Consider the following 25,114-nt stretch of genomic DNA (forward strand, 5'->3'; position numbering starts at 1 on the left):
CTGAGATAGAGTTCAATGCTGTAAGCAACTCTTGTTAATCAGAATTTTACTCGCTATGCAGAGGTTCAAGTTGTAGGCGACACCTTTGTTTACTAGCAAATCTTATGGAGACGTTTTTGACGTTATTTATGAAACCATTTTTTAAATTCAAGTGGGGGATTGTTGGAACATGTGTGGAAATTGAGTTAAAAAGACTAAACACAAATTCCCATGTTGGGTAGAACTAGTGTTGTGTGAATTGAAAAAAGTGGAAGTCCCACATCGGATAGAACACACACATTAGTAGTGTTTACATAGTGGGGGTGTACCTCTAATTAATGGGGGTACATAAGCACTAGAGAAAAAATATATATTGATATATATTTTATTATTTGGAAATGATAAATTAAATAATTAATTTAATCATTATTAGAAAGTGCTTTCTTAGTCCCCAAGTTTTGCTAAAATATTTTGGTACATAATATAATATATTTTTGTACTAAATTTAATATATTTTAGTACTCAATTAAGATATTTTTGTACTAGATCTAATATGTGAATTACTTAATCGCAAAGTAATATGTTACTTGTTCCCAAAGTTTCTCATATTACTTGTTCCCAAAGTTTCTCACTTATTAGTTGTGAATTTTCTCTATAAATAGAGAGCTCACACAGTGCATTCCACACACCAAAGAGTTTCATTGAGTTGTCGGGAACTCTTTCTCTCTTCTCCCTTTCTTGACTTGTGTTGACGAGTCTTTCATCTCTTCTCCCTCCTTCGACTTGTTTAACAAGTCATTCTCCTTTTTCTAATCCTTTCTGTCCCTTCGGAATTAAGAGTGTTCTTAAGACCATAGTCCCTTTTCGGTTTAATGTCCCTTCGGAATTAAGAATGGTCTTAAGTTCATAGTCCCTTCGGAATAAAGAGTACTTTTAAGATCATAGTCCCTATTTGGAATAATAATGTCCCGTCGGAATCAAGAATGATCTTAACGGTATATAAAAATTATTTAAATATTTTTCTATTTGAGGAGAAATGGTGGTATCACCATATTTTGAGTGGTCGTAGTACCATATTGAAAGTTTGGAGAACTTAAAAGTTAGAATGGTGGAAACACCATATTTGAGTGGTCTTAGCACCATATAGAATGGTAATAATACCATATTAAATTGGTTTCAGTATTAATGAGTGGTCTTAGTACCATATTTGAAGGTGTAATTCTCGAATGGTTTTCTACGGTGCAGTAGTTAACCGCACAGTTGTAGCTGGGCTTGTTTTATCCTGGAGGCGGCGTGGTTGATAGTCTACCTTGCACAATTTTGGGTAGTGCCACGAAACGTCTTAAAGAGAGCGACCTGGTCGTGACTCAACCTAGTAACAACTTCGGTAGAAAATAGAATTTGGAAATCCAAATACAATAATTTGGAAATCCTAAAACAACAAATATCAGTGTAATGATGCTGTTTTATGTGTTGTTATCAGTGTAATGATGCTATTTTATGTGTTTATAAAATAGTACGATGAAAGTTTTCAATAAATGAGTATGAATTGTACTTCATATCCTTTGCTTGAATTTTATCTGAGGCAAATCATCATTTCATTTTAGTCCTCAAAATTGCAGAGGTTGATCAAGTTCTCGCTCGAATTTATGAAACAATAAAGTGTCCCTATGGCACTTGTTAGCATATCCTAATAACAAATTAGTCTATGAAATCGCATATCATGAATTAATTTAGTCCCTCTGTTGCCTTCACAAAATAAATAAATAATGATTATGTTGTAGTCCTTTGATTATCTGGTAGGGTCAGAAAGATTGAGTTGACACGTTCTTGCTCACATTGATTATAACGTTTTTGTTTAGATTTTTTTTCTTCAATATCCAAAGAATGTTGTACCACAGAAATCTATTTGAAGTTATAATAATACAACCATATTTATTGGTAATTGATAGAAACTTACTAAAAGACATAATTTTAGGTCCCCTACAGCCGGATATCTTAATATTCTTATTGTTTTATAATTATGGATATGCTATAATTTTTTTTTTGGGTACAAATGGATTTGCTATAATTATTGGTCAATTGATAGACAACAATTTGTTTCATTTTCTGTCAAAAAATAACAATATGTTTCATTTTCTGTCCAACATTTAAGTTATTATCTTTCATGTCTTTTAGGTGATTACATGAAAAGTGTATTCATATTTTGGAATAAATTTTTGTCTCGTTTTCATTGAAAGAGAGAACATTGCCAAGCATTATGTCATCTAATTTGGAGATTAATTAAAAAATACTATTATGTACGATAAATAGGTTTGAATTTATAATATGCCGGATTATAAAAATGTGAAATGATATGAACATATGTACGATTTGCCGATGATATTAAGATACTAAATGTGTTATTTTTTCGAGTATCCTCTGCTACCAATTGGAGCGTAGAATTAATTAATTCCCATAAAAGTTGAACTTCTTTTGTACCTAAAATCATAACTAGAAAATTAAGGGTGATACGATGGTGCTTCAAACCAATGCATAGAAGACTTTCGAACTCATAAAACACTTATCTAAAGGATTTACATTTACTTCCCTCCATTACAAACTTTAGACTTTCGTCATTCATTAAATACATTGTTTACAATAGTAACACACAAATTATTACAAAGCAAAAGAAAAAAAAAATCCTAGAAGAGCACACATAAGGCAGCAATACATTCATGTATATAGCAACACACAATTCATTTCCACACAATTCTCAATAGACAAGAGAAAGTTGATTCATTCATATTCACTTAGGCTTGAAATTATTTCCACAATAGGCGTCCATGCGTGAAATAGGTTCTTTCATTTTTTCCTTTTGAAAGAAACGAAGATTGTTGGAACAAAATATGTTTAACAATTAACCTTAGAGAGTTTTGATGATAACAAGGTATTAAAAATTGTCAATTAGACTAGCTAATATTTGTGCAAGTGTACAAGACCATAGTTAAAAAGTTTACATCATATAAAGGTTCTGAAGAACAAAAAGAGAGCTAAGGAATCAAGAAAAGGAAGCTTGAAAACGTCTGAAGAAAAGTGCTCCTGAAGTCAAAAGTGCTCCTGAAGATGATGACGTCATCAGAAGCTGAAGTTCATCAGAAGCAAGTTACTCAGAAGCAACCTCATCAGAAGCTGAAAATCACTAGAAGCTGAAGATTCAAGATTTATCACTTCAAAAGCTGTCTATTGTTGAAAGCAATGCAGAAGACTGGAAATACAAAGCAACGATCATTTTGTGAAGATTTGAAGGCATTGGATGCATATCTTCAAAAAGCGTTGACAAAGTACATAGTGTATGAACTGTACAACCACCTTCTCCACTACTCTGCAGTGTCCACGCTACAAGACAAGAAAACAGCTCCAGAATACAGCTCTGCCTGCAACAATGTTCCTTCACAATAGGAATGGATTTCAAATTGGTTCTTCATAGGACAACAACCATATCAGGCAAAAGATCATTGGTGATTGATCAAGCTTCAACAACGACTCTTTTGATTTGCTGGCAATTTCACAACGTCTCTTTCACACCTCTATATAAAGGAGTGAAGACTTAGAGATTGGTAATGCTGAACACAAGACTCATCAACATTTTACAAGTGCCAAAACTCTGCTGAAATTGTTCTGCATTCACTTAGAATTTCTGTTTCTCAAAGTCTTATCTTAGAAATTCTTAAGTCTTAGAGTCTGTATCTGATTTGTATTGTGAGCACCTCTGATTGTATATCAAGTGTTCAACCTCAAACATTTTTCTTTGTAATCTTGTTTGATTAGAAGTCTCTTGCAGTTGTGCTTGAGCATAGAAGTCTCTTGCAGTTGTGCTTGAGCATAGAAGTCTCTTGATTGTGTTCTTGAGCATAGGAAGACTCTTGCAAAGTGTGCTTGAGCAAAGGAAGTCTCTTGCTGTGTGCTTGAGCAATTGTAATCAGATATTACATTCTAGTGAAATCTCCTTGGAAGTGCAAGGGGAACTAGACTACTTCCGGATTGTGGAAGGAACCAATATAATTGATTTGTGTCTTTCTTCTCTTTCTCTCTGTTTTTATCCGCTGCATTTAGATCCTGAATATCACTTTAGAAGTTGTCTCACTCTGCTTCTGATCAGTGTTCTTCAGTTTAGGAGAAACGAAGAAAAATCTAACACAATTCAACCCCCCATTCTTGTGTTTTTCTCACCTTCAAAGATAATCGTAATGGTCGAATGTTGGTTTAAAACGGAAGGGATGTTCCTCATTCACAAGCTCTTATGTTATCTCCATAATTTTACTAGCAAAAGAAAATAATGCAGCAGAGCATCTTGTTTTCTTATGCTAGTTCATCAGTATGAGTTGTTCAAGATGAATGATGATGAAACTATTGAGGAGATGTACTCAAGGTTTCAAACCCTGGTCTCTGGGCTTCAAATACTGAAGAAGAGTTATGTTGCTTCTGATCATGTGAGCAAGATACTCAGAAGTTTGCCTGCTAGATGGAGACCTAAGGTGACTGCCATTGAGGAGGCTAAAGATTTAAACACTTTAAGTGTTGAAGATCTTGTTAGTTCTCTCAAAGTTCATGGATTAAGTCTTAATGAACATGAGTCTACTAAAAAGAGTAAATAAATAGCTCTTCCATCCAAATGCAAGTCATCAAAAGCTCTCAAAGTAGTTGAATCTGAAGAAGAAGAACCATCTGGTTTAGACTCTGAAGAAGATGCTGCTGAGATGGCTATGCACTCCAGCAGACTACAATATGTGGCCAAGAAGAATAAAAAGTTTCTAACCAGAATGAGTAACTCCAGAAGCTCAAAGAGAGAAGATTAAAAGGGTTGCTTCAACTGCAAGAAGCCTGGACATTTCATTGTTGATTGCCCTGATCTTCAGAAAGAGAAGTCAAAGGACAAGTCAAAGAAGTCAACTTTCAAACCAAGCAAATTCAAGAAACAGATTAAACAGAGTTTAATGGCCACCTGGGGTGATTTAGAAAGTGAATCTGGATCTGATAAAGAGGAAGCTGATGAGGATGCAAAGATAGCTGTTGGGTTAGTAGCTACAACAACTTCAGAAGCTGGATCAGATTTAGACTCAGAAGAAGAAAATGAGGTATATTCTAAAATTCCCAAAGAAGAATTGATTGAGTCTCTTAAAGAACTCTTTACACATTTTGAAGTAAGAACCAATGAGTTGAAGGATTTAAAAGAAAATTATGTTGATTTAATGAAACAACAAGAATCAACTCTATTGGATCTTAAGGCTTCTGAAGAAGGACTTAGGGGTTTTGACTTCATTTGTAAAACCTATGAAGATAAGCTCAGGTTCTTGTGTCAGAAGCTACAAGAAAAGTGTAATGGAAAACCTTTAAGCAACCATGAGATTGCTCTTGAAGATTTTATCATGTCTGGCATTGACAGAAGCAGAGTTGCTTCTATGATTTATAGCATTTACAAGAACAATAGCAGAGCAATTGGTTTTTCAGAAGTGAAAACTAATGAAACCAATCTTAAATCCTGTTGTGAATGCATCAAGGAAGGATTGAAAACAGTTTTTGTACCTGAAGGTGTAAAAGGTGAAACTGTGGTTCAGTCAGAACCTGAAGCTTCTGGCTCTAAGGCTAAGATTGCATCAAAGCCAAAGAACCTTAAGTCTAAGGTTGTGACTAACTCTGAATCTAAGACCTCAAAGATCAGGATTCTGAAGAGATCAGAATCTATTCCTCAGAGTCTGTTGAAACCAGAATCTAAGATCCTGAAGTCTGGTATTCAGAAGAACAAAACAGTTTCTGCTTCTAAAATACCAAAACCAAAAGGTGTTAAACCTAAGGTAATGGTTAATCAGAAGCAACCTAAAACTCAATCTAAAGTACAAGAACTGAAGAGTAGAACTTCAAGTACTAACCTTCCAGGACCCATATCACAATGGGTACCTAAATCTAAAATTGTGAAAAATGCAGATATGTCTAAGAGCAATGCCAAAGCAAAAATCATGGTACCTAGACAGCGGTTGCTCAAGACACATGACAGGAGAGAAGTCCATTTTCCTCAAGCTAACAATGAAAGAAGGAGGAAATGTGAAGTTTGGAGGCAACCACTCTGGAAAGATCATTGGTACAAGAACTATTGGTAATTCCTCTACCTTAATTAATAATGTATGGTTGGTAGATGGTCTTGAACATAACCTTTTGAGCATTAGTCGATTTTGTGACAATGGTTATGATGTGTTATTTGAAAAAGCCAACTGTACTGTAATTAACAAGGAAGACAAATTCAATGTGTTCAAGGGAAAGAAAGTGAAAAATGTCTATAAAATCAACTTTTCTGAACTGGTTGACCAGAAGGTAATTTGCCTTTTGTCAATGAATGATAAGAAATGGATATGACACAGAAGGTTGGGACATGCTAACTGGAGATTAATCTCTAAGCTTAGTAAGTTACAACTTGTCAAAGGCCTTCCTGATATATATTATCATTCAGATGCACTATGTGGTGCATGCCAGAAAGGAAAGATTGTGAAATCATCTTTTAAAACTAAAGACATTGTTTCAACCTCAAGACCCTTAGAACTACTCCATATTGATTTATTTGGATAAGTCAGTACTGCATCCTTATATGGAAGTAAATATGGATTAGTCATTGTTGATGATTATAGCAGATGAACTTGGGTGAAATTCCTGAGAAGTAAAGATCATGCATATGATGTATTCAGTAACTTCTGCACACAAATTCAATCTGAAAAAGAATCAAAGATTTTGAAAATCAGAAGTGATCATGGTGGAGAGTTTGAAAATGAGCCATTTGAAGCTTTTTGTGAAAAACATGGAATTTTCCATGAATTCTCTTCTCCTAGAACTCCACAACAAAATGGGGTTGTAGAAAGAAAGAATAGAACTTTACAAGAAATGGCCAGAACCATGATCCATGAAAACAATTTAGCAAAACATTTTTGGGCAGAAGCAGTGAATACAACATGTTATGTCCAAAACATGATCTATATCAGACCTATCTTGGAGAAAACAACATGTGAACTCTTTAAAGGAAGAAAACCCAATATCTCTTACTTTCATCAATTTGGATGTACATGTTACATTCTAAATAACAAGCTCCACCTAAAGAAATTTGATGCCAAGACCCAAAGAGGAATCTTCTTAGGTTACTCTGAAAGGTCAAAGGCATACATAATGTATAATTCAGAGACACTTTGTGTTGAAGAATCTATGCATGTTAAATTTGATGACAAAGAGCTTGAAGATAAAACTTCAAAGCAAGATGAAAGTTGTGCAGAGATACAGGTTCCTGAAGATATTCCAGAACCTGATCAGATAGCTAAATCTGAAGATAGTCCAGAAGCTGAAACCACATCAGAAGCTCAAGATGAAGCTGCTTCTGATGAAGCACAAGATGACTCAACTCAAGCAGATCCTCCCAGAAACACATTCAAGCACAACTCTTCACATCCTGTGGATCTAATTATTGGAAACAAAGATAGTCATAGAAGAACAAGATTATACTTCAAACAAGAAGATTCAATGATTCGACTGATATCAATGATTGAACCTACAACAGTTGATGAAACACTTTCAGATGATGGATGGATCTTAGCTATGCAAGTAGAGTTGAATCAATTTCAAAGAAATGATGTGTGGGATCTGGTACCCAAACCTCAACATAAGAACATTATTGGAACAAAATGGGTATTCAGAAACAAGTTGAATGAGCAAGGAGAAGTAACAAGAAACAAGGCAAGACTCGTTGCACAAGGTTATAGTCAACAAGAAGGCATTGATTACACTGAAACATTTGCTCCAGTTGCAAGATTGGAAGCAATCAGGTTACTTCTTTCCTATGCAGTTAATCATCGCATAATATTATATCAAATGGATGTCAAGAGTGCATTTCTCAATGGTGTCATAGAAGAAGAAGTGTATGTCAAACAACCTCCTGGTTTTGAGGATCTTAAGCATCCTGATCATGTTTTTAAACTGAAGAAATCACTATATGGCTTGAAACAAGTTCCCAAAGCTTCGTATGATAGACTAAGTAATTTCTTAATAAAAAATGATTTTAAAAGAAGTCAGGTTGACACAACACTCTTCAAAAGGACCCTTGGGAAAGATATTCTTGTTGTGCAAATATATGTTGATGATATAATATTTGGTTCTACTAATGCATCTCTTTGCAAGGAATTTTCTAAGTTAATGCAGGATGAATTTGAAATGAGCATGATGGGAGAGCTGAAGTTCTTCCTTGGCATTCAAATCAATCAATGCAAAGATGGAGTGTATTTTCATCAAACAAAGTACACTAAGGAGCTTCTGAAGAAGGTGATGAACACTCCAATGCATACTACATGCACCTTAAGCAGAGAAGATGAAGGAGAAAAAGTAGATCAGAAGCTGTACAGAGGTATAATTGGTTCCCTGTTATACCTCACTGCATCTAGGCCAGATATTTTATTCAGTGTATGCTTGTGTGCAAGATTCCAATCAGATCCTAGAGAATCTCATTTGACTGCTGTTAAGAGAATCTTTAGGTATATGAAAGGAACAACTAATCTTGGACTCCTTTATAGGAAATCCTTAGAATATAAGCTAATTGGGTTCTGTGATGCTGACTATGCTGGTGAAAGGATTGAAAGAAAGTCAACCAGTGGCAATTGTCAATTTCTGGGTGATAATCTTATATCCTGGGCTAGTAAAAGACAAACAACTATTGCTATGTCTACAACAGAAGTAAAATACATTTCAGCTGCAAGTTGTTGTACACAACTACTTTGGATGAAACATCAGTTGGAAGACTATCAGATTCTTGCTAATAGTATTCCCATTTATTGTGATAATACTGCTGCTATTTGTTTGTCTAAAAATCCAATTTTGCATTCAAGAGTTAAGCATATTGAAATCAAACACCATTTTATTAGAGACTATGTTCAAAAAGGAATTTTAGATATACAATTCATTGATACTGAGAATCAATGGGCTGATATATTTACTAAGCCTTTAACTGTTGAAAGATTTGATTTTATAAAGAAAAATTTGAACATGCACTTTGTGTCTGATTAAAAGCTTGCTTGCTCCTGAATAGGATTTTAGGTTCCGAAGCTCTTCATTGAGGTTCTGAGGAAAATGTGCTTTTGATGATGACATCACCATCTGAAGTCCAGAAGCTGGATTTTATGCTTCTGAATATCAAAGTTAGTGGAAACACTGGAAGTTACTTTTTGGTAACTCATGGCCCACTAACTTGGCAGTTTCTCTGAGAACTTCTGACGTGGCTTATTTGTATTGGTGTATAACTTGAAAGGGCGATGATGATTATAAGCTTTGAAAGTACAAACACGCGCCCCCTTTGTCATTAATGTTATGTTTGTTTGTCGCTTTTCTGAATTGCAAACGTTTTTACTCAAAACACTTAGTCAATTCACACACTACTCACTTCACAACAAACACTTTCTTCTTTCAACCGGTTCACTTGCGAAGTAAGCGCAATCTCTGAAACTCAACCCTAGAACCCTAAATCTGCATCTTCATCAAATGGCAACTTCAAGTGGTTCTAGCATGCAACAACAACAAGGTGCTCCAGGATCTGGTTCTGTAATCAAACCAAGAACAATATCCATTCCGCTTAAATCATTGGTCGTTCAAAAGGAATCACCAGTGGATTTCGCTTCTCTCAAGAAATACAGAGTGGTCATGAAGGCTTAGGTAGAAGTTCAAAAGCTATTCGGTTATTTTCATATGTTGAATGGACCAACATATGAGAATCTTGTCAAAGACTTCTGGTAAGAGCTGAAGTCTACAATGAGGAAGATGCGAGGTCAGAAGAAAGACTAGCTGTGTCTAGAAATCCTAGTCTGAAAGGGAAGACTAGAAGAGAAATGGGTCTCAAACTGTTCAATGGTTTGGAAATTAGGTCGGCAATGATGGGTATTCCTGTAACCATCACAGAAGAAGTGATTGCCAAAGCATGCATGGTGGCTCTTGAAGGCAGATTTCAGTGGGATGTCAGCAAGGATGATATCCTGTTGGAAAGCTACACAAACTTGCCGCTGAAAGGAAACCCAGCTGCTAATTCTGTGGATATGGAGGATAATCACTGGCTGCTCATGAAGTTTTGCACAGACTGCTTCTTTCAGAGAGGAGGAGGGTCTGACCAACCTAATCAGGACCACAAACTGGCAATATACTTCATGGCTGTTTTCGAGAAGATTAATCTTCCAAGATACCTCATGCATCATCTGTGCTGGGCTATCAAAGAAGGTATCAACAAGAGTAGAAAGCAAGTACCATGTGGGAGGTTGCTGTCTGAAATCTTCCACCAAGGTAAACTGTTGAAGATTCTGAGGAGATCTAAGCATGCATCTGATAAATGCCTTAAGGTTTCTACTGCTGAGAAGATTATCAATAGCAGGACCTTGTATTATATGGGGATTATCGAGAAAGTTCCTCACAATGAAAAGGAATGGAAATATCCATAGCTGAATCAGAAATGATAATGGATTTTCCTTCCATCTCAAAGAAGAATAATCCTGAAGTCTTGGCTGGATATGTAGCTGCTCATGCCAGAGAATCAGGTGCCAACATTCAGGATGAAGTTGCTCCTGATGCAATCAAAGGAAAAAGGGCCAGGGTCATTACTGAATCAGAAGCTGCTGGTGGTAAGGCAAAGAAACAGAAAGTCTGAAGCAACTAAGCACAGTAATGTTTCTGTTCCTACTCATAAGAGAAAAAAAGGTAAAGGAGATACCATCTCAGTCACGAAAGAGAAGTTGGATTTAGCATTTGAAGAAATGGAGGCAGAAGAGCAGAAGCCAAGAAAAAGGAAGCAAGAGAAGCACGCTCCTGAACTGATTGTCACTCCAATGTTTGAAATGACTCATGCCTTCGAAAGAATGGCTAAAGAGCAAGCTGATCAGATGATAACATATAAGAAAGAAAAGGTTGCTCAATACATTCTTGAAAGGGATGAGAAGCTCAAGGCTTTAGGGCAAGAGAATTGTGATGAGTTCTTTGTGAAGAAGATTGCTGAGGTAAAGGCAATTGCTGGTGAAGCTGAAGAAATTGCTGAAGAGGAAGCTCAAATTGGTCTGGTGGAGATTCAAGAACCATCAGTAGCTGGTGCTTCAGGATCTGTTTCTCAAGCTGCTGATCTAGAGTCTATCTCAGAAGCTGATAACTCAATCAAGGTAACTCAGATTTCAGAACCCTCTATCACCATCTCACCTGTTGAACCCTCTTCATCTAAACCTCCTGCTACTGAAGACACCACAATTTTAGATAATTTAGAAAGTCACTACAAAGGTGAACTACCTGGTGTAACCCTAGAAAAAGCCTCTGAAGTTGCCTCTATGGAAGCTACTTCAGAAATCCCCCAACAACAATCACCTGAACCACAAATGACCTCAACACAACACATACCACAAACTTCTCAACAAATGACCATTCCAGAATCTGTGAATAAGACAACTGTTGAAAATCTGTTTCAGATTCTGAACCATTACAAATGACCTCAACACTACAAATAACCACTTCAGATTCTGAACCATCTCAAAACCAAACTCTTAGTGTTTTTACCAACCCTCATCCTCATCTTTATCAGACACTGAAATCCTTGACCAACCACCCCTTGACCTACTGGAATCTGATTACATCGAGACTGAGTTACAAAAGATCAACTCAAAAATGCATGCTCTCGTGCAACTTAGAAGAGTTCCAACTCTGCCTATTGCCTATGAAGACCGTTTGACATCATTGAAGAGCAGAGCTTCTGAATTGCTAGATGTTGTGAGCAAGAAATGTCTTAGGATCCAAGCTGCTGCAGTAAGAAGACATTTGAAGAATATCCACTTAGCTGAGCAAGCTAGAGGTCCAATGTTGTATCTAGCCAATGAGCCTTTCTATTCAGAGTCAGATTATGTATCAAGGGAAGCCAAGGTCTTCAAGATGCTGAAGCAGAAATTGAAAGAATCTAAGGCCAAGGAAGATTCTCTCCTTCAGAGGCAGTTAGCACTTGAAGACTTTGTGAAGCAACAATCTGAGCTCCTGAAGAAGCAAACTGAGGAAATTTCAAGCTTTAAGGCGTTGATCCAGCAACCACAACAAACCAACCCTTAGAATGCACACCTTTGTTGTTTATTTTCTTTGTTGGTTACTGTTGTTATTGTTTCATGCTTCTGAAATTCATCTTTGCTCTGAATTCTTTTTGCTTCTGATTGTATATCATCTCTTGACTATGCTTTAATATGTGTTTGCTCTTATATACATTATTATTCCTGCTCTGATTATGTTTTGATCTGATTATAGATTCTGATTATCGTTTATACTCTCTGATTATGTCACTTATTTAAAGGGGGAGTATATACTTTCTATACTTATTGGTTTATTTTCTCTTTTTGTCTTAAGTTTTTAAACTTTTTGTTGATGACAAAAGGGGGAGTATATGTGATAGTATTTAAAGGCTCTGAGCCCCATTAATATTATTTGAAAATTAATTTTGAAAAACTTCTATCATTTTTACCTGAAAGGTATAAGCTTTGAACATAAGAAGGGGTATCAAATTTCAAATAAAATTAATTGAACCATTCTTCTTATCTCTAATCTACTTTTCATTTTTAAGCTCTAATATTATTGTGCGATAAAAGAATTTAATTAACCTGGATAGAACTTAGGGGGAGCTTACAAACCTCACCTTAAAGACTATCAGACTCAGGGGGAGTTAGAGCTTACAAATCTCAGACTCTGAGCTTACAAACCTCAGAACCCCAAAGTCAACTTGTTAATTAGATTAACAACAATTGATCAAATTTTAAATACTATTGTTTGTCATCATCAAAAAGGGGGAGATTGTTGGAACAAAATGTGTTTAACAATTAACCTTAGAGAGTTTTGATGATAACAATGTATTAAAAATTGTCAATTGGACTAGCTAATATTTGTTCAAGTGTACAAGACCATAGTTAAAAGGTTTACATCATATAAAGGTTCTGAAGAACAAAAAGAGAGCTAAGGAATCAAGAAAATGAAGCTTGAAAGCGTTTGAAGAAAAGTGCTCCTGAAGACAAAGTGCTCCTGAAGATGATGACGTCATCAGAAGCTGAAGTTCATCAGAAGCAAGTTACTCAGAAGCAACCTCAGAAGCTGAAAATCACCAGAAGCTGAAGATTCAAGATTTATCACTTCAAAAGTTGTCTATTGGATTCGAAAGCAATGCAGAAGACTGGAAATACAAAGCAACGATCATTTTGTGAAGATTTGAAGGCATTGGATGCTTATCTTCAAAAAGCGTTGACAAAGTACATAGTGTACGAACTGTACAACCACCTTCTCCATTACTCTGCAGTGTCCACGCTACAAGACAAGAAAACAGCTCCAGAATATAGCTCTGCCTGCAACAATGTTCCTTCACAATAGGAATGGTTTTCAAATTGGTTCTTCATAGGACAACAACCATATCAGACAAAAGATCATTGATGATTAATCAAGCTTCAACAACGACTCTTTTGATGTGTTGGCAATTTCACAACGTCTCTTTCACACCTCTATATAAAGGAGTGAAGACTTAGAGATTGGTAATGCTGAACACAAGACTCATCAACATTTTACAAGTGCCATAACTCTGCTGAAATTGTTCTGCATTCACTTAGAATTTCTGTTTCTCAAAGTCTTATCTTAGAAATTCTTAAGTCTTAGAGTCTGTATCTGATTTGTATTGTGAGCATCTCTGATTGTATATCAAGTGTTCAACCTCAAACATTTTTCTTTGTAATCTTGTTTGATTAGAAGTCTCTTGCAGTTGTGCTTGAGCATAGAAGTCTCTTGCTGGGTGCTTGAGCAATTGTAATCAGATATTACATTCTAGTGAAATCTCCTTGGAAGTGCAAGGGGGACTAGACTACTTCCGGATTGTGGAAGGAACTAGTATAATTGCTTTGTGTCTTTCTTCTCTTTCTCTCTGTTTTTATCCGCTGCATTTAGATCTTGAATATCACTTCAGAAGCTGTCTCGCTCTGCTTCTGATCAGTGTTCTTTAGTTTAGGAGAAACGAAGAAAAATCTAACACAATTCAACCCCCCCTTCTTGTGTTTTTCTCACCTTCAAAGATAATCGTAATGGTCGAATGTTGGTTTAAAGCGCAAGGGATGTTCCTCATTCACAAGCTCTTCTGTTATCTCCATAATCTTACTAGCAAAAGAAAATAATGCAGCAGAGCATCTTGTTTTCGTTGCATTCATTATAACTCTATGTTCACATGCACGTATCCTTCCGTTACTCCATATCTAGCAAATGAAAAATACATCTATATTTAGATTCGAGATCTAGGTTAAATTAGAAGAGACATGTATCATTATACCTTTTTTTTTTGGTGGTGGCCGGGGTTCGAAATCCGGACCTTGCATATTTCATGCATGTCGCTACCAACTGAGCTAGGCTCACGAGGACAAATGGGTAGGAGAGGTGCAACACAAGGACTTCCTACGAGGTCACCCATCCTAGTACTACTCTCACCCATCATATCTAAACATTGTTGAGTCGGTCCAAGACAATTATTTTATAGACCAAATTAATGTTTATGATTGAGAGAATTAATGGTATACTCACCGTGAATGCGTCACCTGCTAAGACAACAAAGGAGGAAGGTGAGGCCTCAACCTCAGTCCATTCACCATTTTTCAATTGATTTGCAAGCCATTTACATTATTTAGCTGATGTACTACAGATATAATGGTCAAGTCTGAATGAGGTGTTAATCCCAAATCCTTCTCATCCATCTCTCTTGTTCTATATTTCAAGCATCGAATGAGATAATTTCTTGATTCTATCAATGGTTCACATATTTTCATATCAACACCATAGCTTTCAAATACCATCCTCTTTGCTATATGGTCTAATTCTCCCAACAATTTGGAGTACTCATTGAAACTTTCGCTGTAATCAAAATTAAACATCTATCATTTATAATCAATAAATATATATTTTGATGGAATTTCAAGATAAGAGAATATGAAGCACGGATATGGATACAGAAACCGGACGCGACACGGACACTGACACGCCGCCCGACATCACTAATAATTTGAGAAAATCACATAATTCATTGCAATTATAAGTATCAGTGTCGTGTTTGTGTCGGACACAACACATGTCTGACACCGGGACATGTTTAATCCGTGGAGTGTCTGTGCTTCATGAATCTATATTATGGAAAGAGTATACCAACCAGAAACGATCATTTCCTTGAGGCCATATGATTTTGGTGAATATTTGACATCCAAGCATAGTTAATGGATCTTGGATATCCAAAGATTCATATAAGGGAAGTGTTGAGAGTTGTCCTGAGTAGCCATGGAAAGGTCTATCACTTATCTTTTGCGCTTTTGTTTCCAAAGGGAGCTTGAAGAATTCTTCAATTCCAAATATAACATTGTCAGAAAGTTCTTTGGCCAACTTTATCATAGTGTGCTACGAAACAACCATAGTCTTCTAGTGATGTCTTCACAACATTGCAAGCTGAGACCCATGTGTCAGTACCAGGTTTCATGTTTTGGTTGGACAAGTCAACGACAGGGATTATCTGAGACTGTTTCTGATCCCATGATGCTCTTTCACTCTCAAAATAATTGGTGCATGATTATAAAGGAAACTATATCATCTAATACTCCCTCCGTTTCTTTTTATAAACAAATTTTACTTTTTAGGTTCATTCAATTAATGATGTATGTGGTTCATAATATCATTAATTGAATGAACCTAAAAAGTAAAATTTACTTATAAAAAGAAACGGAGGGAGTAGGTGATTATTTGAAAAGTGCATTCATATTTTGGAATAAATTTTTGTCTCGTTTTCATTGAAAGAGAGAACTTTACCAAGCATTATCTCATCTAATTTGGAGATTAATTAAAATATACTATTATGTACAATAAATAGGTTTGAATTTACAATATGCTGGATTATAAAAATGTGAAATGATATGAACATATGCACGATTTGCAGATGATAGTAAGATACTCCAAAGCTATTTCAAGACAAAACAAGTTAGTAGTATTAATTAAGGGTATGTTTAGGAAAATAATAATAAATGCATCTAATAATTTAAAAGAGTTTACATTTAGGGACAAAAATAAAGTCAAATGGGTGGAGTACTAAATGTGTTATTTTTTCGAGTATTGTCTGCTACCAATTAAATTTCTCCGAGCACATAATTGGAGCGTAGAACTAATTAATCCCCATAAAAGTTGGACTTATTTTGTCCCTAAAATCATAACTAGAAAATTAAGGGTGATACGATGGTGCTCCAAACCAATGCATAGAAGACTTTCGAGCTCATAAAACACTTACGAAAGGATTTACATTTACTTCCCTCCATTACAAACTTTAGACTTTCATCAATCATTAAATTCATTGTTTACAATAGTAACACACAAATTATTACAAAGCAAAAGAAAGAATAACCCTACAAGAGCACACATAAGGCAGCAACCAACACATTCATGTATATCAGTATATAGCAACACACAATTCATTTCCACACAATTCTTAATAGACAAGAGAAAGTTGATTCATTCATATTGTTGAAGGCTTGAAATTAATTCCACAATAGGCTTCCATGCGTGAAATAGGTTCTTTCATTTTTTCCTTTAGAGAGAAACGAAGATAATCGTAATTGTCGAATGTTGGTTTAAAACGCAAGGGATGTTCCTCATTCACAAGCTCTTCTGGTATCTCCATAATCTTACTAGCAAAAGAAAATAATCCAGCTGAGTATCTTGTTTTCGCTGCATTCATTATAACTCTATGTTCACATGCACGTATCCTTCCGTTACTCCATATCTAGCAAATGAAAAATACATCTATATTTAGACTCGAGACCTAGGTTAAATTAGAAGAGACATGTATCATCATCTAAACATTGTTGAATTGGTCCAAGACAATTATTTTTTAGACCAATTAATGTTTATGATTGAGAATTTATGGTATACTCACCGTGAATGCGTCACCTGCTAAGACAACAAAGGAGGAAGGTGAGGCCTCAACCTCAGTCCATTCACCATTTTTCAATTTGATTTGCAAGCCATTTACATTATTTAGCCGATGTAATACAGATATAATGGTCAAGTCTGAATGAGGTCCTAATCCCAAATCATTCTCATCCATCTCTCTTGGTCTGTATTTCAAGCCTCGAATGAGATAATTGTTTGATTCTATCAATGATTCACATATTTTCATATCAACACCATAGCTCTCAAACACCATCCTCTTGGCTATATGGTCTAATTCTCCAAACAATTTGGAGTACTCCTTGAAGCTTTCGCTGTAATCAAAATTAAACACCTATCATTTATAATCAATAAATATATATTTTGATGGAATTTCAAGATAAGAGAATATGAAGCACGGATACAGACATAGACAGAGACGCACCGACATCACTAATAATTTGAGAAAATCACATAATTCATTGCAATTATAAGTATCAGTGTCGTGTCTGTGTCGAACACAACACGTGTCTGACACCGGGACATGTCTAATCCGAGGAGTGTCTGTGCTTCATGAATCTATATTATGGAAAGAGTATACCAACCAGAAACGATCATTTCCTTGAGGCCATATGATTTTGGTGAATATTTGACATCCAAGCATAGTTAATGGATCTTGGATATCGAAAGATTCATATAAGGGAAATGTTGAGAGTTGTCCTGTGTAGCCATGGAAAGGTCTATCACTTATCTTTTGCGCTTTTGTTTCCAAAGGGAGCTTGAAGAATTCTTCAATTCCAAAGATAACATTGTCACAAAATTCTTTGCCAATTTTATCATAGTGTGCTACGAAACAACCATAGTCTTCTAGTGATGTCTTCACAACATTGCAAGCTGAGACCCATGTGTCAGTACCAGGTTTCATGTTTTGGTTGGACAAGTCAACGACAGGGATTATTTGAGAGACTGTTTCTAATCCCATGACGCTCTTTCCCTCTCAAATTAATTGGTGCATATGGTTATAAAGGAAACTATATCTCGTGTTGATTTTATAGCCTGAGAAACCTACCTTATATATGTTTTAGATGAATATATTTTAAAGAGAAATGATATTTGTACAACTATTTTGTGACAACTTTTGAGATAACATTGTTGTTTTCCCCACTTATCGGTCAAAACAATAAAGAGAAAAAAAAGAAAAGAGAGAATAACAAAACAATGTGAGTATAAGAGAGAAAATTGTTCAAAAATTGTACCAAAACATTGTACAAATATCATTTCTCTAATTTCAATTCCTCTAACTAATATATTTACTTTTATTTTTAGTCTCTCTCAAATTTTCCTTTAAACTTTTGTCTCTATTTTTCTGTTAGCAATTCTAGCCATTGCTTTTATGACATATCATTGTTAAAACCTTAAAATATTAATTAATTTAATAAGTTAATTATTTAATCTTTTATTTAAGAATTTAATCTTTACTTTGAAGTTATAGATAAATCAATTAATAAATATTAAAAATTAAATAGTTAAATCATTAAACTAATGGTATTTTATGTACTTATCAATTACATGTCTCATAAAAAAATCACTTGGAACATGCGACTTGAATTTTTGTAATAAAATATTTATTAATATTTAGAGTGACCGAAGTTTTTAGAGAGACTAAAAATAAAAGTTGATATATTTAGAGGAACAAGAAACATATTTAAACTTTGACATTTATTTTTATAGATGATGAGAACATATATATATACATTGATTCTCTAAATAAAAGTTTTTAGAGAATGAATGTTAGACATACATTGATTCAGAAGGAATACAAATTGACTTTATCCTTATAAGCAAAATTAAACAAATAGTCAAAGGTGTACATGTATATTATTTATTTTCAGGACCATTAAATAATTTCACATCTCATGCTAAGTTCAAATATGTACAATATACCACAATAAAAATTGCATTAAAAATTTGATAGTACAATAATTCACAATAAAAATTGCATTAAAATCTTTCGTACAAACGTCATGGCTCTAGGACTTTTTTATTTTTGGTACAGGGCTTTGGGACTTTTTTTTTTTCTATCTAATAAATAATTATTTTAAAAACAAATTTTCTTACGCATGTATCTAATTAGTTTTTTTTTTTAAGGATGTATCTTTTTTGAAGGAAAAAAGATACATCCTTCAAATAGGATGTATCTAATTAGTTTAATGACCTCTATCAAATAGGAGATACAATAAATTTAAAAATATTTGTCAGATTTTACACATGTATCTAACTAGTATTGATGCGACCGATGCAATATATATATATATATATATATATATATATATATATATATATATATATATATATGTATATGTATATGTATATATATATATATATATATATATATATATATCTATATATATATATATATATATATATATATATATATATATATGTATATGATTGCATATTTAGTTTTCTTATTTGATCACAATTAAACAAATAGTCTCCTATTTTAAAATCAATATTTTTGGTTTCTCAAATATCACAATAAATATATATTTTGTAAGAGATAAAGTATCAATTTTAGTATCAATTTTATTTTTTTTATTGCACATGCTGTAGAACATTGTTTTCCTTACCCTCGGTAGGTTTAGTGCATGTTGGTTTTGTGGTGAAAAAAAAAAAAAAAGATTTTGAATGACTTGGTTTTACTTAAGTAAATTGAATGTAGAGCGGTTTATATTTATGTTTAGATACGTAAAAATAAGTTAAACAATAAATTTCAATGTAAACATTCAAATTATAATAAATTTTAAATACAAAATCAGTTTTACTCAAAAAAAACTAAACATAAAAATCAATTTTACACTTCCAAAATCAATTATGACTACTTCAAGCATAGACTTAAGACTATTGCACAGGTAATCCTAGGTGTATCTCATAATCCTCTCCAACATAAAACTTTGGAACAAAAACTATGTATGATAGTTTATGACTTATTCCAAATTGCCTTAAAATTTTCGAAAATTGTAGTTTGTATTTACTTTATAATGTCAAACTTTACAGAATGAACCAATCAAACTTTGGACCACAGACTATGTGTAACTACGCCAGAGTGAGCAAATCAATCCAAGTTCCTAGTATAGTTTATTCAGCTTTTGTTTTTCTTGTTTGTTTTTATAGGCAAATTATTCGTAATTTATTTATTCGGGTGAAGAAGATTGGTTAGCCTCAGAGATCAAATCTTGAACTTCTTAGTTAAAAATACTTTTTTGATGTACTAACACATACCACTTGAATAATCCTTTGGACATTCATTGTTTTACTTTATAGTTCTAAGTTTGGCAATCTTTTTTTTTTCTTCTTTCAAGGAGAATTTTGGATTCTGTATTTTTATTTCAAAATTTCAATCTTGTCTCCTGTTTTTTTGGCCTGTTGAGGAAATTACGTATTGAAACCATTCAACTGGGATTAGAGCTAAAAGAAAGTATTCACATATGTGACAGATTATTCAATGACCAAAAGTAAATATTTATTCATTCAAGGTCATTCACATCAAATTACATAACCACAAACTCCTTTCAGAAAAATTGGAAAATATAGAAATTTAGATTTAATTCCACATACATAGCACAACATAAAGCAGTCACCAACTAACTTTATACCATTAGATGTGCACCTCATATACCACAATAAGCATTGATCCTAGATGCAGATTTTAGAGCTTTTTCTGTGAGATAGAGTCATATATAACTCTATCAACCTTATCATAAAGGTCATTCAAGGAATCCACCTTGTTCTACTAATGCATTTCACTTGTTGAAAATTGTATGATACCTAAAAGTTACAACTGAGGAAAAATCAATGTATCACATAAAATTGTCACTTCTAGAACCTAATTTGATATGCAGTGAAAAGAAAAAAATTCAACCAATAGAGTTAACAGATCTCAATGGTTGAAGGAAGTTATAACAGCTCTTATTCTAATTTTTTTTCTTTACCAGCCCGAGAGCTCTGAGGCCGAGAAATCTGACCCAAAAGGCTCTGAGTTTGAGAGCTCTCGCCCTCAGGGTTTTGAGGGTTCTGAGCCTGAGAGCTAGATGCATGCGATGAACTTGCTTGAAACTTGTTTTTAATAGTCTTCTTCAGCCTCTGCAGCCCATGCATGGTTAATCCAGACCTGCAAAAGCTGACGGTGTAGGTCTGTCAAATGAGCTTTTGTAGGACAAATTATGTACAGGCCTCCTCAGAAACGACGTTTTGTCCAAGAACACAACAATCACACTTATATCATCATGTTATTATAGGTAACATTCCCATTAGCAGCCGCTTGCGCTAGAACAGTACTCACAAGCCTTTTTGCAATTCCCTGAAAAATCCACCATAGCATAACTAAATCAAAAGCCAGCAAACATAACGGTAATGATTCAAATTTGTCTTTGATGCAAAAAACACAAATACTTATTTTCATTTTATAAAGACTAAATCAAAATGAAAGGAAAAACCAAGAAAAGAAAAAGTCATAGAAATCGATATACACATACATTTCTTGGATTGTTTTGAACAATTTCAACTGCTCGTTCATTTGATAAGAAATCCCAAAGTCCATCAGAAGCAAATATAAGAAACTTGTCACAATCTGTTAAAACTCTAGTACTCATCTCTGGTTCTGCTGATACCACACCTCTAATAAAAGGTTCAGGAACTTTTTTGAATTTGGGAAACGATTCGTGCAGCGTTAATTCAAGTCTTTTCAAATATGTATCACCAATACTTCTACTAACCTAATAAATATACAAGAAAACATTATAAGTTATAACAGTCATAAACCAATATCAAATCAAACTACAACTCAATCTAAATTTGTTAAAAGAAAAACAAAATACCGTAATGATGCCTTTAACGCGCCACACTCCATTTTTTTTCCTTCACAATGGTAGGATCACCAGGATGCATTGACTTGAGTTCTTCTCTAATGGCTGGATCACTACAATTGTGATCTCTTGTCAACTGCTCAGCATAGATTTTCTTATTAAACATAGTACCAATTACGGCCCGTGATTTCGATTTATCATATAATTCCTTTTTACAGAATCCAAAAAACTCACTTCAGTAGCAGAAACAGCATCCCTCAGGGTAGCTTCAGTTATATTATTCTCATTATCATTTGCAAGAACTATATTGGTACCACAAAACATAAAATAAAAATTCCATTAATTCTCAAACCTGGTAAAATTCATTTTAAGAAGATAAATGGACTTGGTTAGTGGGAAATGGACTTGGTTAGTGGGAGAACTGTGAAAAGATGATCACAAATCTGTTGATGAAATGGTTTTCGGAGATGATAACTTAAATTTTCCGAAGTTAAATTCAATGATGCAACCTAAATCCTCTCCCCCACACCAATGTTGCAGAATACTTTTGCACTTTCATTTCCCAAACTAGGCACAACCACAAACTTGGTAAAATTTCATGATACATACATTAACTTTTTACTGAATACCTGTATTAACACAATTGATAGTAAGCACATAGATAACTTGTTTGGGTGACGTTGACAGAAAAGACTATAAGAGCATCTCAACTCAAATGATGCAACCAAAAACTAAGATAGCAGATGTTGAATCAAATTCAATGATTCAGTTAAGCCCATTTTATATGGCCCAAAATTCAGCTTTAACATAGAAAAACTACAATTTAAAGGTGCAAATAATACTACAATTGATTTCTGTAAAAACAATATCCAAAGCTAGGCAGAACCAAGCAAGTTTATTTGCTATATAGTTTCAGACATAAAACTCTTGTGTCACATAAACGACAGGACACTTATTGAAAATTGTATGATACGTAAAAGTTACAACTGAGGAAAAATCAATGTATCACATAAAACTGTCACTTCTAGAACCTAATTTGATATGCAGTGAAAAGAAAAACATTCAACCAATAGAGTTAACAGATCTCAATGGTTGAAGGAAGTTATAACAGCTCTTATTCTAATATTTTTTCTTTCCCAGCCCGAGAACTCTGACCCAAAAGGCTCTGAGTTTGAGAGCTCTCGCCCTCAGGGTTTTGAGGGTTCTGAGTGTGAGAGCTCTCGCCCTCAGGGTTTTGAGGGTTCCGAGTCTGAGAGCTCTCGCCCTCAAGGGTTTGACGGTTCTGAGCCGGAGAGCTAGATGCATGCGATGAACTTGCTTGAAACTTGTTTTTAATAGTCTCCTTCAGCCTCTGCAGCCCATGCATGGTTAATCCAGACTTTGCAAAAGCTGATCGTGTAGGTCTGTCAGTTGAGCTTTTGTAGGACAAATTATGTAGGGGAATCCTCAGAAACGGCTTTTTGTCCAAGAACACAACAATCACACTTATATCATCATGAAAAAACCTCCTGTTCCCATTGCCACGTCCCAGATTAGCATACCTCATGGTATTATAGGTAGTATTCCTATCAGCAGCCGCTTGCGCTAGAACAGTACTCACAAGCCTTTTTGCAATTCCCTGAAAAATTCACCATAGCATAACTAAATCAAAAGCCAGCAAACATAACAGTGATGACTCAAATTCGTCTTTGATGCAAAAAACACAAATACGTATTTTCATTTTATAAAGATTGAATCAAAATGAAAGGAAAAACCAAGAAAAGAAAAAGTCATAGAAATCGATATATACATACCTTTCTTGAATTGTTTTGAACAATTTCAACTGCTTGTTCATTTGACAAGAAATCCCAAAGTCCATCAGAAGCAAATATCAGAAACTTATCGTTCTCTGATAAATCTCTAGAACGCATCTCCGGTTCTGCTGATACCACGCCTCTTCTAAATGGTTCAGGCACTTCTTCAAACTTGGGGAACGATTCATCCAAACTAAATTCAGGCCTCTTCAAATATGTATCACCAATACTTCTACTAACCTAATACATATCAGATCAATAGCATATCATTATCAAATATGTAACAAGATAACATTATAAAAGTCATAAACCAATATCAGATCAAATTAAATTTGTTAAAAGTAAAACATAATACCGTAATGATGCCTTTAACGCGCCACGCTCCCCTCTCATACATCACAATGTTAGGATCATCAGGATGTTTTTCCTCGAGTTCTTCTCTAATAGCTTCATCATTACAATTGTGATCTCTTGTCAACTGCTCAGCATGGATTTCGTTATTAACCATAGTACCAATTACAGCACGGGAATCTCCAAGATTCGCAACATGTAGTGTCCTCCTTTTCCATATAATTCCAGCAAGACAGCATGAACCAGCTTTTCCAAGATTATTATTTATCATGTAATTTTTTTCTACATGATCCAAAAAACTCGCTTCAGTAGCAGAAACAGCATCCCTCAGGGTAGCTTCAGTTATATCATTCTCATTATCTTTAGCATGCCCTATAATGTAACCACATAACATAAAATAAAAATTCCATTAATTCTCAAACCAAGAACAAAATTAAAAGATTAATAAAAAGAAATAAACTTTTTGATTAAAGAAAGATACTAACTCAGTAGATGGTCGAAGAGGTGTTGAGTGATGTAGTGGGAAGCCTCGAAGCCACCATGGCCGTCGTAAACTCCAAGAAAGAGTGCTTTTCTAGAGCCAACTTCAACTTGGCTATGATCTTCCATAGCTTCATTTGCTTGAACATAAGCACTAGAAAATGCTCCATAGCAATGCCTTTCAAGATCAATCGAACTTGCATGACGGTCTTCATCGAATAAAGCCATGTTGTCATTCTGCCTGTTCCTGCATAGATTGACTATATTTTCAAGCCAAGGATGCATCTTTGAAGGAGAAGGAAATGTGAGAAAAAAGAGTGATTTTGATTGTAAGTGAAAGAGTAATGATTTGAAGTATGAAAATGTGAATGAATGAATGAATGAATATTCTATGTATTTATATATATATGAAATGAAGAGTATAATAGACTCAACTAACTGATAACAGTCTCAACAGAATCCTAACGGAATGTAACTAACTTCATCATTGCAATATTGAATGAGCCAGCTGTCATATTATCAATTGGCGGGAAGAAGAAAATTGAATGAAACTTGTTATATGATTTTCTTAATTGCACTTTTAGTTCTTATTTCTCAATTTTGCATTGAATGAAACTTGTTATATTTCTCAATTTACTTGTTATATGATTTTCTTAATTGCACTTT

At 34.4% G+C, this 25,114-nt stretch overlaps 2 protein-coding genes and 2 pseudogenes across 3 annotated transcripts; all 4 read right to left on the reverse strand.

Annotated features, from left to right (window-relative positions):
• Positions 1 to 14,003: 14,003 nt before the first annotated feature.
• Positions 14,004 to 16,385, reverse strand: LOC146909714 (putative 2-oxoglutarate-dependent dioxygenase AOP1; annotated as a pseudogene). The gene is made up of 4 exons (XR_015020239.1): positions 16,357 to 16,385; positions 15,203 to 15,590; positions 14,584 to 14,910; positions 14,004 to 14,261 (listed from the first exon to the last, which is right to left on the reverse strand). The product of XR_015020239.1 is annotated as a putative 2-oxoglutarate-dependent dioxygenase AOP1 (transcript).
• Positions 16,307 to 17,982, reverse strand: LOC146909715 (putative 2-oxoglutarate-dependent dioxygenase AOP1). Its single transcript, XM_085725251.1, has 3 exons — positions 17,565 to 17,982; positions 16,967 to 17,294; positions 16,307 to 16,813 (listed from the first exon to the last, which is right to left on the reverse strand). The coding sequence occupies exons 1-3, from the start codon at positions 17,939 to 17,941 to the stop codon at positions 16,547 to 16,549; spliced, it is 972 nt and encodes a 323-aa protein (XP_085581377.1). The 5' UTR covers positions 17,942 to 17,982; the 3' UTR covers positions 16,307 to 16,546.
• A 2,946-nt stretch (positions 17,983 to 20,928) lies between these two features.
• Positions 20,929 to 22,148, reverse strand: LOC146909716 (putative protein phosphatase 2C 43; annotated as a pseudogene).
• Positions 22,149 to 22,713: 565 nt separating this feature from the next.
• On the reverse strand, positions 22,714 to 24,797 carry LOC146909717 (putative protein phosphatase 2C 43). Its single transcript, XM_085728155.1, has 4 exons — positions 24,454 to 24,797; positions 23,973 to 24,340; positions 23,618 to 23,857; positions 22,714 to 23,442 (listed from the first exon to the last, which is right to left on the reverse strand). The coding sequence occupies exons 1-4, from the start codon at positions 24,731 to 24,733 to the stop codon at positions 22,939 to 22,941; spliced, it is 1,392 nt and encodes a 463-aa protein (XP_085584281.1). The 5' UTR covers positions 24,734 to 24,797; the 3' UTR covers positions 22,714 to 22,938.
• Positions 24,798 to 25,114: the final 317 nt, after the last annotated feature.

Source organism: Medicago sativa, chromosome 7 (genome assembly GCF_051527215.1).
Source record: "Medicago sativa cultivar Bolivia chromosome 7, Bolivia_mono, whole genome shotgun sequence".
NCBI lineage: Eukaryota > Viridiplantae > Streptophyta > Magnoliopsida > Fabales > Fabaceae > Medicago > Medicago sativa.